The sequence below is a fragment of the Balaenoptera borealis genome (assembly GCF_965194805.1).
Source record: "Balaenoptera borealis genome assembly, chromosome: 7".
NCBI classification, from domain to species: Eukaryota; Metazoa; Chordata; class Mammalia; order Artiodactyla; family Balaenopteridae; genus Balaenoptera; species Balaenoptera borealis.
Genome location: NC_138864.1, coordinates 72,970,326 through 72,985,344, shown reverse-complemented (window position 1 = coordinate 72,985,344; position 15,019 = coordinate 72,970,326). Strand labels below are relative to the sequence as shown.

At 38.4% G+C, this 15,019-nt stretch overlaps 1 protein-coding gene across 8 annotated transcripts in view; it reads right to left on the bottom strand.

Annotated features, from left to right (window-relative positions):
• The window catches only part of HEPACAM2 (HEPACAM family member 2), a gene marked incomplete at its 3' end in the record, with an annotated part of 53,309 nt that overhangs the window by 24,119 nt on the left and 14,171 nt on the right, over positions 1-15,019 (bottom strand). For 5 of the 8 annotated variants that reach the window (XM_082398499.1, XM_082398496.1, XM_082398498.1 and 2 more), the window contains exons 2-3: positions 9,347-9,700; positions 4,375-4,659 (exon numbers count right to left, since the gene is read on the bottom strand). In XM_082398499.1, coding sequence (XP_082254625.1) covers positions 4,375-4,659; positions 9,347-9,551 — 490 coding nt within the window. In that variant the 5' untranslated portion in view covers positions 9,552-9,700. The remainder of the gene's footprint in view (positions 1-4,374; positions 4,660-9,346; positions 9,701-15,019) is intronic. The other 3 variants (XM_082398500.1, XM_082398497.1, XM_082398494.1) reach the window with 1 other exon arrangement.

Sequence of the window (15,019 nt, the reverse complement as noted above, 5' to 3'; positions counted from 1 at the left end):
GGAATTTTTCATTTAAATCTATGGCTAAAGTTTAAAGATAGGTAAATAGATGGTGACATAAATAGATATAAGAAGAATTCATGTAAAGAAAATATTTTCATGTAGAAAAATAAAATGTGTTAAATAACGGTAACGTCTGGGGAAGAAAGTTCTTTTCAAAGTATTCTTTCAGTTTTCTCTTTGCAGGTATCTTCTAAATTACCCAGGCTTTCCACAACTTCTTGCTGTCATGTTGCCAATTATGTCAGCATAGTTTGGGCTCCAAGGGAAAAAAAAAATAAGACAAAAAAAGAGGAAAAGCAAAAGAGCGAACATTATTGAGTTTTTCCTATGTGCCACTTGCTGCCTTCTTTATACATAAAATCTCACTTAATCCTCCCCATCCCTCTAGAGATAGGTATCAGCCTTACACTGAGACAGTGTAGATAAGGAGATGAGGAAACTGACGCACAGGTTGACAGTGGCAGTCTGAATGGACAGCTTAGGCTCATAACACCGTGCTATCCACTACACTCTCCAAAGGACATGGTATTTACTAGAGTCCATGGTTGGTACAAAATAAAATCAGGTTTCCTTCAGTGGACAAAGAATGCTCCAACACGATCTTACTTCTGCTCTTACCCCATTGAATGATGGTTCCTCCAAATTAATATTCAGTAGATGATATCTGGCTGGGTTTAATATATTGTTTTGCATTTTGTACGTTTTCTATGTGAATATAAACCATTTAGACCAAATAATAAAGAACGATGTAAGGATGTGTCTATATAGCCCTAGATTTGATTCCATTTGTCTGCTCACATTTTCTTTCACTGTGTTCAAGTACCTTGAATGCTTAGGTCTGTGCTACCTGGAGTTGAATGGAAGCTTTAATTCATGTCAGAATAACCTTATTCAGTCAAGAATATGACTACATGTATAATAGATGGTGCCAAATCTAAATTTTTCACTCCAATTCAATGCTAGTTGTGCAGAGAGTCACAGTTTATACTTTGTAAATCTATTTCTCCGCCTTGTGCTTTAAGGCAGACGGAATATTTTCACAATATAACTAATGATTGTAATAAATCTTATATAATTTGCTTCTAGTGAGTGGTGTTTTGGTATTTTTTGGTGAAAAACTGTAATTTCCTTCTTCTTTGGCAATCTTTAATAGAATTTCCTCTGTTTCTGTTTCTCTGTTCATCTTTGACACACTGAACTCTGAACCAGGTTGGACTAGCAGTTAGTCCTGAGTCCCCTACACCAGAGGTGAATTACACAGTCAATGTAGGAAGTTTTTTCTATTTCTGTGTGAACAATATTTTTCAGAAAAAAATGCTTTCAAATTGCTCTTAGACATGTTTAATCACTGTACGTAGTTCAAAATTGGTGACTCTTTTTCTCTGTATTATAGGTTAATAAAATATATCCTACCTCCCTTTTTCCCTTTCCTATAAACACTCTTTCTATAATTGCATGACATTTGTGATCTATTTTGAAAAATGTGCTCTCTTGACAAACATTTCTTGATTTAGTCTAGAATATGTGTGTATTTATTTATAAAACATTCTGTAGTCTTTTTAAAAATTTGAACCTTTGCTTTAAAAATAATTTTCCCCATTGTTTACCAAGTAATGCCTGGCATTCAAAGCTCCCCCTAATCTGACTCAAATATACAGGTATCCTCTGCTTTCCAAAACTTTGCTTTACGCCACTTGGCTTTTATGAAAGACCTACATTAGTACCTGTTTTAGCTGACTGAAAGAAATCTGAAGAGGATTTTTGCTTTCACAAAAAAGATGAAAAGCAAAAAGTAGCATTCAGTGTTTGCTTTGCAGGAGCCGTTTTAGAGGCAGTGGGCACCCCAGCAGCGAAAGTGGCGCCACCAAGCCCCTTCCCAGGGAACTACACTCAGCATCTCCTCATGAAGGCTCCATAGCTTTGAACTGCGTCTGTGAGCACCTGTGCTTTATTTTGTGCATCTGTTAGCAAGACATGTCGTAAGGCAATTGCTTATTCACTTTATACCATTTTGGTTTACACAAGGTTTCATAGGAACGCTCTACTTTCTGATGGAAGGGAGTGGGGAACCTCTATCTATTTCTCATTGTATCCTACACTCTAGCCAAACTGGACCATTTGCCAAATACTTTGACCTCTGCTTAGTGTCTGTGTCTGCTGTCCCTATTGCCTGAAATGTTTTTTACAGACATTTCCCCTTCCCCCATTCATACCCATTGTTCAAGGTCCATCTCAAATGTTACTTTCTATAATAAGTCTTCTCTCCAGCTAGAAGTAATGTTTTCGTCTCTGAATTCCCATAGACTCATAATATTATAGTAATAATAATGGCCAACAGTTATATAGTATTTACTATGGGCCAATCACTGTTCTAAGCAATTGACATATCGTAACAGATTTAATCCAAACAATAACTCTGTGAAGTAGGTACTATCATTACCACCATTATATGGTTGAAGAAACTGAGGCACAAGAGAGGTAAGGCAGTAGAAGCAGGATTTCTGGCTCCAGAGTGCTGTGCCTAGCCACTAAACTCCTTTGTATACATTCCTATAGTATCTAAGACATTCTCATACATTTCATTGTCACATTTTCTCACTTCTGCTAAAATATAGGATAGCTTCCAGTTTTAAGATTCAATGGTTCCATTTTTATCTTAATTTTGCTTAATTAAACAATTATTGTATAACTGTATCACACCACTGTACTCCACTTCCCAGAAGTTGCTTTTCTTGCCACATTTCTGCGGCTCGGTTTTATTGTTAAGCTTCATCTAGTTGAAAAAACCTACATATGCTGGTGCTTTTTTCCAAAGAGTTAATAACACACTTCCTCAAGAAGACTATCAATTTTCTATTGAAGAAAATAGAATACAGATGTATCAGTAATACAAACAGTTTCCATTTACTGAATGCTTGGTGTCATCTACTGGCTATTCTTCAGAGAGGATTGATTTCATTTAATGTGGTGAGGTAGTTTTAACCATCTCCATTTTACAGATGAGGCTCAGAAAGGTCAAGGGATTTCTTAAAGTCACATAGGTAGTGATAGAACCCATTTCCCACTTAGGTCTGTCTACCTCCTAAGCACCTAAACACTAGGCTTTAGGGCCTTTCTGAGCATTATGCAGATATATTTGATGAGTGAGTAGATACATTTACAAGGCTTAATTTTACCCTTGTGATTCAACCAGCTGAAACCTCCATCCTCATGCCACCGAGTGAGAAGTTTTCCTTTGCCATGCCTTATTTATTTTGTTATACTGCTGTTGTGGCCATGCACTAAGCTATAATGGTAACTGATCAGATGACTTCCCAATGTGATAAGCCATTGGTTCAACTAGGGGAGATTTTGCACACACCAGTCCCTCTCCCCCACACTCAGGGGACATATGGCAACGTCCAGAGACATTTTTTGTTGTCACAACTTGAGGGGAGGGTGCTACTGGTATGTAGTGGGCAGGGGCCACGGATGCTATTAAACATCCTATAACGCATAGGACAACTCCCCACAACAAAGAGTTGTCCAGCCAAAATGTCATTAGTGTGGAGGTTGAGAAACCTTGTGAGAAGCTGAAATTAGAATGCAATGTTAAACATATTGGAGGCGGTGCTATGGAGCAGAGGGGATGGGGAAAAATAATACAATCAAGAGAGAGAAATCTTGCTTGGGTTGGTGATGATAATATGACATGAACTGAGAAGTTTGGTGAACTTAACTTGTACATGAGATTAAACAAAAATAATGATAGCAACTACATCAACAGAAAAGAGAACCAGAGAGAATTGAAATCCAAAATAATTACGGATTCCCTGGGAAGCTGAATAGCTTACTGCAGAATAATTATGTTTTCTCTGTGATCCTCTCTGCACCCTGCCTGTAAAAGTGGAGCTGAGAAAACGGGCAGAGAGAAGAGCCACGCCTTGGGCTGCATTCCCCATGCATAACCCGGGAGCACTCTTTCTCCCTGCAGTCAGCTCCAGAGCACATCCCTCTCCCATTGTATGACGAACAGCTCTTCCTCCACGGGGATGAATAAATCAGTGCCTTCTGCACGGTTCTGGGTTTGAAACTGAGGTTCCTACTTTCCACTAGAATTAAGGTCACACATGCACTGAGTCAGAGAATGTATCCTAAAAGGCCCCTGGCCAGTATCTCAACTTGATCTTCAAGAAAGAGGGTTGTGCAAGTAACTATATTTCATGACAAGACAGTGCCTAGGAAGTATAATTGCACCTAGTACTACATTACAATCATGGTGAAAACCGAATGACATCTGGTGTCAACATCTGGTGATGTTCCCTGTGACTCCTCTCGTGAAAACCTCCCAGAAGAAAACTCATGTGTGTGTATATATTTTTAAAAACTTACAATATATGGTAGGCATAATGATGTCACTTTCCATCTCACTGATAGGGTTCTTCACCAGGCAACTGTAATTCCCAATGTCTTCTTTGGTCACTGGAACAATATGAAGGCTGTTGTTTTGGAGAGAAAAGGAGTTGGTGGAGCTGGTGTGGACAGGCCTCCCATTTTTTAGCCACTGGTAGACCAGCCGGGTGCCCCCTTCCACGAGGCACGTCAGGGTCATGTTCCCCACATATTCCACAGCCCCAGAGGAAGGCTGAGTCTGCACCACTGGTTTCGTGACAGGATCTGCAACATCAGAACAGACAGAAATGATTTTTGCCACCACAGAATTATAATAAAAGTCTATGAGGTCTTTCAAATATTAAATCCTAGGAAAATGATTCCAACGTTTTGCACTTTATAAATGTAGACAGTTCAGGAAGTAATTAAAGAAGAAAATAAAAAAGTCATGGCAAACACAAAATGATAAAATATAAAAATATCATTTATAGCAGAAATAACTGAGTCTAGAAGTTACTCTTCAAGGATTTTCTAATGGAAACCTTTACTTTATAGATAATGCAGTTAGTGGTAGAGAATGTCGGCTTCCTTATTTCCTGTTCATTGTGCTTTCCCCCGACACCATAAGGCTGTACTCTCACAAGCAAAGTTTACGTAGTTATTCCCTTCTCTTGATTTGTCCTAATATCCCAAGAGCAGCTGGTTGGGATACATGTGGTGAGCCCAAATTCCTATCCACCATCTGCAAAATACAAAGCTCAGATACATTACACTTTGGGGGGATTGAGAGAAAGTTTTAAAGAATCACATTTGCACCATTTACTTTTCCTTCTATGTAAGTGAACTAATTATATGTTTTAATTATTGTGCATTTATATTGCAGCGTTATGTTAGTCACTGTACCATGTTAGTCACTTTAACAAACCAAAGCCTATAATAATCTCCTTCTATGCATGATTACAGGACACACAGAGAAGGAGATGATATATAAGTAACAGACAATTGGTCCCAATGTTTAGCTTTCAATTTCCTATCAAACTTTTAATTGGGGTTGAGATAAACCCATGCACATATGGTCACCTTATCTTTGATAAAGGAGGTAAGAATATACAATGGAGAAAAGACAGCCTCTTCAATAATTGGTGCTGGGAAAACTGGACAGCTACATGTAAAAGAATGAAATTAGAACACTCCCTAACACCATACACAAAAGTAAACTCAAAATGGATTAAAGACCTAAATGTAAGGCCAGACACTATAAAACTCTTAGAGGAAAACATAGGCAGAACACTCCATGACATAAATCACAGCAAGATCCTTTTTGACCCACTTCCTAGAGAAAGGGAAATAAAAACAAAAATAAACAAATGGGACCTAATGAAACTTAAAAGCTTTTGCACAGCAAAAGAAACCATAAACAAGACAAAAAGACAACCCTCAGAATGGGAGTAAATATTTGCAAACGAAGCAACTGACAAAGGATTAATCTCCAAAATATACAAGCAGGTCATGCAGCTCAATATCAAAAAAACAAACAACCCAATCCAAAAAAGGGCAGAACACCTAAATAGACATTTCTCCAAAGAAGATATACAGATTACCAACAAACACATGAAAGGATGCTCAACATCACTAATCATTAGAGAAATGCAAATCAAAACTACAATGAGGTATCACCTCACACGGGTCAGAATGGCCATCATCAAAAAATCTAGAAACAATATATGCTGGAGAGGGTGTGGAGAAAAGGGAACCCTCTTGCACTGTTGGTGGGAATGTAAATTGATACAGCCACTGTGGAGAATAGTATGGAGGTTCCTCAAAAAACTAAAAATAGAACTACCATACGACCCAGCAATCCCACTACTGGGCATATACCCTGAGAAAACCATAATTCAAAAAGAGTCAGGTACCACAATGTTCATTGCAGCTCTATTTACAATAGCCAGGACATGGAAGCAACCCAAATGTCCACTGACGGATGAATGGATAAAGAAGGTGTGGCACATATATACAACGGAATATTACTCAGCCATAAGAAGAAACGAAACTGAGTTATTTGTAGCTAGGTGGATGGACCTAGAGACTGTCATACAGAGTGAAGTAAGTCAGAAAGAGAAAAACAAATACCGTATGCTAACACATATATATGGAATCTTAAAAAAAAAAAAAAAAGGTTCTGAAGAACCTAGGGGCAGGACAGGAATAAAGACGTAGACATAGAGAATGGACTTGAGGACATGGGGGGGGAAGGGTAAGCTGGGACGAAGTGAGAGAGTGGCATGGACATATATACACTACCAAATGTAAAGTAGATAGCTAGTGGAAGCAGCTGCATAGCACAGGGAGATCAGCTCGGTGCTTTTTGTCCACCTAGAGGGGTGGGATAGGGAGGGTGGGAGGGAGACGCAAGAGGGAGGAGATATGGGGATGTATGTATATGTATAGCTGATTCACTTTGTCATAAAGCAGAAACTAACACACCATTGTAAAGCAATTATACTCCAATAAAGATGTTAAAAAAAAAACAACAACAACAACTTTTAATTGGGGTTGATGCATCTTCTCAGGTAAATTTGTCTTGACTCATGTTCACATGTTTTTTACACCAGAAAAGGTGCATTAGAGCACAAACAGATCCAATCCGTCCGCCCAGAGAAGACAGGAAAAAATGAAAGATAAGGAGAAAAGAGGTTGAAAGGCAACTTGCAGGGGTGCTGAGGAGTTCTGAAGGCTCCAGCCTTTCTCAAGATGGGTGCAGTCAAGTGGTCCGCTCAATTTAACCCTTTATATTCCCTGGCAAGAACAAAGGGTTTGGAATAGCTTTTGTTTACATTACTATGATTTAAAAAGAAAAATGAATTGGTACATTCATTATGTAGAAAAAGCTTATGTTTCAAGTGTGCCCATGCATGGAAATACATGTGGTATGGAATAAGTCAAACAGGTGATGTCGAAGGTCTCAAATGGGAGAGCCAATCATTAGAATAGACGTTGGTACTGTGATCATACACTTGCATTTAACAGTGTAATTCAGATATGGAAGCTTCCTAAGAAGATTTTTTACACAGGCCCTAAACCCCTATCAAGACCTTTTCGTTGCAGGGGGAAGGCACAATATAGGAGTAGGTTAATAAGAAGTACAAACTACTATGTATAAAATAAATAAGCTACAAGGATATATTGTACAGCACAGGGAACAGATCCAATATTTTATAATAACTGTAAATGGAGTATAATCTATAAAATTTTTGAATCACTGTATTGTATACCTGTAACTAATATAATATTGTAAATCAACTATACCTCAATAAAAAATTTTTTAGAAAGAACTTTTGGCTGCATGTCCATAAAGAGATCCAATTGTACTACATATTAACAAGTAATGGATGTTCTACTAAAAGTTTGGAGGGAGAGACGAGATACTACCCAGGAGAATTTCATGAAAATACGAAAATGTCCTCCTTTTCTCTCCCCAAAGTTGTTCTCTAGGCATCTGCCCCCACATCCTGTGTCTTTGTTCCCCTGCAAGCTCTCCAGTTTCCACTCATTTACTGTGCACATATTTACTGAGTGCCTACAAATGGCCTGCATCGGGGTTTAGGCAGTGAGGACAAAGCAGCAAACAATACAAAGCTTGCTCCCATGGCCCTTGTAGTCTAGGCAAGGAAGAGAAACAATAAAAAAAAATAAAAATATACAATACGTCCAGTGTTATGAAAAGAATAAAGCAGAACTCAAGATAAAGAGTAATTCTCTCTCTCTCTCTGTATACTTTACATAAGGTGGTCAGGAAAGCCTTTACAGATAAAGTGACACTCTGGCTGAGACCGAAAGGAAATAGGGGATAGTGCCATTACCTAGGAGAAGAGTAATCTAGGTAGAGTGAACAGTCAAGTACAAAGGCCCTGAGGTGTGAGTGTGTTTGGCCTGTTCTAGGAAGAGCGAGGAGGCCAGTGTGGTCAGAACAGAGTGAGTGAGGGGAAGAGAGGTGGGAAGGGGTCAGAGAGGTACTGGGTACCTCTCTGTTGGGGGGTTCACACTGGGCCTTGTGGGACATCGCTAGCACTTTGGCTTTGATTGTGAGTGAGACAGGAAGCTATGGGAGGATTTTGAGCTGCAGGAGGCAGGGGCAGAAGTGGGGAGAGTGGACAGCAGGCTGTTAGGACAGTTCAGGCCAGAGCTGATGGTGAGGTTGAGCGGGGCGGTAGTGGGCGTGGTGAGAAGTGACTCACTTCTGTCCATATCTTGAAGGTAAAGATGACAGGGTTAACTTGTGGACTGGATGTAGGGTGTGACAGAAAGAGGGAGTCAAGGGTGATGGCAAGGTTTTGTCCTAAGCAACTGATGGAATGAAGTTGCTATTTGCTAATTTTGCTAATATTGTTAAATAGACAGGTTTAGGGGGAAAAAATCAGAAGTTGTGCTTTGGGTGTAGTATATTTAAGGTATGCTGCTTACATACCTCAGCATGGAAAATAAATGTCTGAAAGTTAGCTGAACCCCACTCTCCCTCAGAGGACATACCCAGCAAATTCTATTGTTCCTTAAGCATGGTCACTGAGCAAGTTTCATCCTTCCCAGTGTACCAAAGTAAGAAAAAAATTCTTTATGTGACAAAAATGGGGCACTTCCCAGGGTACATTGTTAATGAGAAATAAAATTTTCTCTGCCTCATTATATCAGCAACTTTATACTTGATAGTTTCCAGGCAAACAAATAATACGTTCTACTTACTGCTTGATTACCTTTAGCTGGGCACTGCGCATATACTTTATATGCATGTCTTATTTAATCCTCAGAAAGCCTCATGAGGTGGATAATGTCATTTGTGCCATGAGACACTGAGGCTTTGAGGGTTAATTTGCCCAAAGTTGCAGAGCCAGGACCTAAAGCCCAGGTAGTCTAATCTCCTGAGCCATTGCTAACTGCTGTGCTACTCAGCTGCCCATGTCACTTATAGCGGACTTACCATCAACGGTAACTTGAATCTTCTGACTAGCTGACACAGTTCCATTTCCCTGAATGTTGACCTTCACGATGTAATTGCCTTCATCAGTGAACTGCAATGGGTTGATGAGCAGGGAGGCATTGGGTGGCATCATGGTGAATTTGTGTTGGTATTCCAAGTCGGGAACCACAGACTTGTTCACAGAGCCCAGTAAGTATTTGGGCATCGTGTGGGGTCTCTCAAACAGCCATATGATCTGGATGTCTGATGCCGGAGTGTGGAATCCATAGTGTACGGGGAGGTAGAGAGCCTGACCCCTGATGCCATGGACTGTGTGTGATGGCACCGCCACCTTCAGCCCGGAACAAGCACCTGCTATGAAGGAAAGGAAAGTTGTAAAGACCCTGAACCACATTTCACAATCTAAAGGGGAAATACAGAGAGAACCTGATCGGGTAATAATCCTTTTCAAAGAAGAGAGGCTTCTAGGTACTGACTCTTCTAGTACCGGTTACCTGTAGAGGTAAATATGTCTCTGAAACCTGCATTTTAAAAACTCCCCACAAAGACTGTTGACTGCGTGACCTCTTTAAAGGCAAGATGAAAAGGAAAAGCAGAAGTTATTATCTCTAACTGTTAAAGAATAATGGGAAAAGGAGAACTGGGAAAGATTATTAGTTCTAAAGTCCAATGAAACCTTTAAAAACATTTGAAATTGTGACTGATTAATGTCTGAGTCATATCATATCCTAATCAATCTATGTGGTTGAGGGGCTACTTCCTCTTGAGAATCTTCCTCCACAGTCTTCTGAAATGGCTTAACAGTCCATAATTGGAAGTTTTTCCTTTTAGCCAAAGCCTTGCCAAATGCAAACATCCTAAGGAGAATGGCATTAAACTATTACCGGTTGTGACTGGTTACTCCTGCTCGGAAGCAGGGATCTGGCTAGTGTGTTTGAGCATCAGCAAGAGGCGGGAGCAGGTGAAGCAGAGCAGAGCAGGAGTGTGGTGAGACAGGAGGCCAGCGAGGGGGCTGGGCCGGATCAGGAAGTGCCTTAGGGTCATGGCAAACACTCTGGCAATTTTACTTTGAGTGAGATGGGAACACAGCTGGATTTTTGTGAGCAAGAGGGATAGAGGTCTTTCTTCTTATTTTTTTAGGTGTACTCTAGCTGCCGTGAGAACTGACTGAAATAGGGGAAAGATCAGGAGCAGGGAGACCACTTAGGAGATGACTGCAATAAAGTAGGCAAGAGATGACCGTGCTGTAGATAAGGGTGGTAGTAAAAGATATTGTGAGAAAAGCCCGGTGGTGCTAACAGGATTTGATGACACATTGCGGGTGGGATACAAGAAACAAAGATGAGTCAAGAATGATTCTAAGGTTGTTGACCTGATCAACTGGAAGAACGGAGTCGTCATTTATTAATGGGCAACTAATCAATTAATCATGGGGAATACTGTGGGAGACATTTTTGTGGAAAGATTGGGAGTCAGCTTTGGACATGTTCATTTTAGATGCCCATTAGAAATCTAAGAGGCAAGGTTTCTTCGTAGTTTCTGGCACCTGGAGACTTCCCCTTCTTTACCTTGAGCTATATATTGTTTTATTTTATCTAGCATATATATATATATATATATATATATTTACAATTGAGAAGACAGTCCTCCTTAGCTCAGGTTACCATGTAGCTACCATTTTCTACCATTTTGATTAGAATACTAATCAAAAGTTCTTTGCTTCAAAATCCTCATTTTAAAGGGGGAGCAATATGGTACCTACATTGTATGAACAGTGGAGGAGAAAATGAGAGGAATTTAAATGTGAAGTCTTTTGAACAGTGATGGAAAAAAGAAAGAACGGAAAGGAAATTGGAGACAGTTGGCATAGACAACACTTCTGGGGAGTTTTGCTGAGAAAAGGAGCAGAAAAATAATTTTTTAAAAATTTCTTTTTTTTTCTTTGGATAGATGCTGAACAGCATGTTTGGAGCTATTGGAATGATCACTAGAAAGAGAAGTCTTGATGAAGCAGAAAACAGATGGGTGAGGGTGGAAAAGAATCCTAGGTGAGGAGGGATGAAAATTTGGGCACAAATAGAGATAACTTACAATTTCAATTTTGTCATATACAAAATGTTTATCTTCTTTGATTGCTTCTCCCTTTTCATCTCTACTAGGAAGGGAATCTTTAAGATTTATCTGAATCCTGTTGTGAAAGGTCATCAATATTAGGAAGGGAATGGTAGAAAGGTCTGTTTGTACAACGATTTATTTGGAGAAACTGAAATATGTAGGTCTGCTCCTATGAGGAATCAAATTCCACCAACAGTAAATTCCTCTCTTTCTTTCCCAGGGTGGAGGTTAAAGCAAAGATTTCCATGGTTTTCGTTTTTGGGTAGCTGTTGGTAAACAGTGAGACCCTGGGGCCAGCAGGGAAGTCAGAGCAAAGAACTGAAGAGGAGAAAGGACAAAGAGGAAGATCAGAGGAGGTTAAGGGGAGAAGGGGTGCCTAGATGCTCAACTGAAACTGACCATAAGGACTAAAAAGTAGGTGATTCTATGGGAAAAATAAATATGTGTCTTACAGTCTCCTTGGGCTCTGTGTGTATTTGTGATTGACTTGTAATTTTTTTTTCTGATAATGGGCTGTACCTGTACATTCATTGTAGTGATTTGGTCCATAACAAAGGAGTTACAAAGGTATGAGGATTTGCTTCTGCTTTCTTTTCTGGCAAGTGGAAGAATGTTAAATTTGTAGTTCTTCTTAATTTGAATCAGTAGAAAAAGAAGGAGCTTGTTGCTGGGAATTATAAAGAGGAGATAAAGTGTATTGCAGAAAAGGAAAGGAAATCATAAGAGAGCTAAAGGGAGATGAGAGAGTAAATCTAGGACTTAAAACTAGTAATGTCTGAGGTATGTGAAGCAGAGACTGAGAGAAGGGAGTGAAGCTCTTGAAGTCATAGATATAGAAAGACATTGGGCATTGGATGGCAGACCTGTACAGGAGAAGATTCCTCTTAGTACATGTGTTATCTGCATGAAACAACATGCATTTTCATGCCTTTCATTGTAATTGGTGATAGGAAGTGCCTAACAAGTTCCTGGTAAGCAGAACTAGTTTTTTTAGCACCCATTATTACTAACTTAAGATATGTAAAATGCACTTTTCACTGTATTTATTGTGTTGCTGTTTCCTTTTTTACTTCAGTGAATACAAAAATATTCCTGAGGGTTTCACGGTTCATTCTTGATCTTGGATTCCCTTGTCCATACAGTCTTAAATTAATCACTTGCAAATTGCCTGGAAATAGGGATTTCAGGAACCTATTTTCTAAACTTGCAGAGAGATTTCTGAATTTCCTACTTTGATAAAGTTAAAAGCACACTGAAATACGAGGTCTTAGTAAAGAACACATACTTGGGATAAAATGGTGATTAGTTAACTGACCTTAGATAAGTCATTTTAATTCTCTGGAGGGCAGTTTTCTTATGTGTGAAAAAAGGGTAATATTAGATGAGGTCCAAGGCCTCTCTCTACTCTTTATGTTTATGTTCTTGACGTCCTAAGGTGCTTTTCTCAGGGTAGCAGCTTCCCTACAGTTTAAAGGGGAAGGACTCATATTTTAGTGAGAGAAGGCCCAAAGAATTTTGAAGTATTGAATCTCAGATTTAAGTCCACTTATTAAGTTGGATATCTTTTAATAAAGTGGCAGTTCTGTGTTTTTTTCCAAGGTATCAAGGGGGATGGTGGGAAACTACATCACTGCCTTGAGAATGCACTGGAAAAAACGGCATGGCTCCTGATATAAAACTCGGTAGTTGCCTCTGACAGTAAGCAATTTGGTCATTGACTTATTGGTTCACTTAATACACTTCACAGCTCAACCTAGGAACCACTGCTAGACTGAGCTGTAGATAGAGATGGCCTGAGTGCAATTCTGGCCAATCTGTTCTCGGAGTTTGGGGAAATCATTGCAGAAGTCCTTGTTTACTTTTTACTTTTTTTTTTTTCTGAAAAGGGGAAGAATGCCTTTTTTCTACTTTTTGTGTGGTTGAGTTGAAAAAGATTAACTGAGATTGTAATATTTTGAAAATGATTGGGAGGCACTTTCTTACCATGGAGTGCAAGCATGACTAGAATAGAAATGTAGATGACTTTTGGATCTTGACTCAGAAAGCTGAATCTTAAGTAAGAAAGCTTGATTGGAGAGTCTATGACTGAAGTTATGCGAATAAATTCTATTTAATAAAATATTAAATACGATATAAATATTGCAGCCCAGGGAAAAATGAAACTACTTTAGCAGAAAATAACATTTTATATGGCACTTACAATAATCATTAAGCGGAGTGAACTAGTTCTTTAGTCTATTTTAGAAACTGCATCATGTAATAATACCTTAAATAATATATTACCATCAATAGTATCTCTGAATATATTCAATGCTTATCATACCAAATGATATGAAATCATGTTATTTAATTTTTTTTCAAATATGTGTGCTTTTTCAAATACATGTATGACAGTGAGAAGACAGCACAGCTGTTACAATAGCTGTTTGCTTAGATTGCCTACACCATTTTTATCAGATAAATTATAGGTAGCAAGTTATAAGAGTATCAGTGAGGAATGAAATTTTCTTTATACAGTTTCTAATCTCAGCCACTAAAATCTTTTCACTTTGCAGGAAAGACATGAATCTATTGATATGATGCAATCCTTACTTTTAGTAAACTTTGCAGAATAAACAGATAATAGGATGCTTCTGCTACATTTTACGATCACATACTCTTTTGCCATTGCTGTATTTCCCCTGACAGGTGTGGAATCCATGCTGGCAAAACAGTAGTTTTCGGACTTAAAAAAATTAGCTTCATTTTGAGAAATTTTCAAGTGCTCTTTCCTTGTACGAGAAAACGTAAATGACTAAACTATTGATTTTAGGAAGTCAACCTCTGTAAGAACAAATAAACTTTATGAAAATAAATGATATAAAAATGGATGAAATTTTAATTTCCCCTTAATATTCCAAATATTTGTACTTAAATGAAAATTCAATTTTATTATTAGATTCACTAATACGTACTTTTTGAGTACAAAAAAGGAAACTCTTGACTTTTTGCATATAAGGCATTATACTAATTTGGAGAACATTGATAATACTATTGAAAATCTGACATACAAAGTTATAGCAATACTCTCCCCTTCAGAGACTCCCTTAAACTATAAAACTAAGACATTATAAAGGACTGTCCAGTGATAAAGAACATTTTTGACGTCATATTGCAAAATTTATCTATATTCCAGCAACAAAAGACTCCCTAGACCAGTTTCACTGTATTTAATATAAACATCAGACTTCACAAAGTGACCTCTACCATGGCTCAAAATAGTTGGCATTTACTTCCCCAGTGCCATGTATGATATTAGCAAGCACAACACAACTATTATTGACTGAAAATAAACTCTTGTATCTTTAGAGAAAATAGAAATTATGATGTACTTTGAACAGACTTTATGAACTACGTTTGGGGCTTCAAATTTCTAAGATTTTTTAAAAGAAAAAACAAACTGATACTCAATATTCCAAAATACAAAAAAATTTCCGAATTACCCATGGTCTTTACAACATACTACCAATGGAGAAAAGTAAATTTGTGAAAGAAAGAAAGTCTTAACGGATAATAACT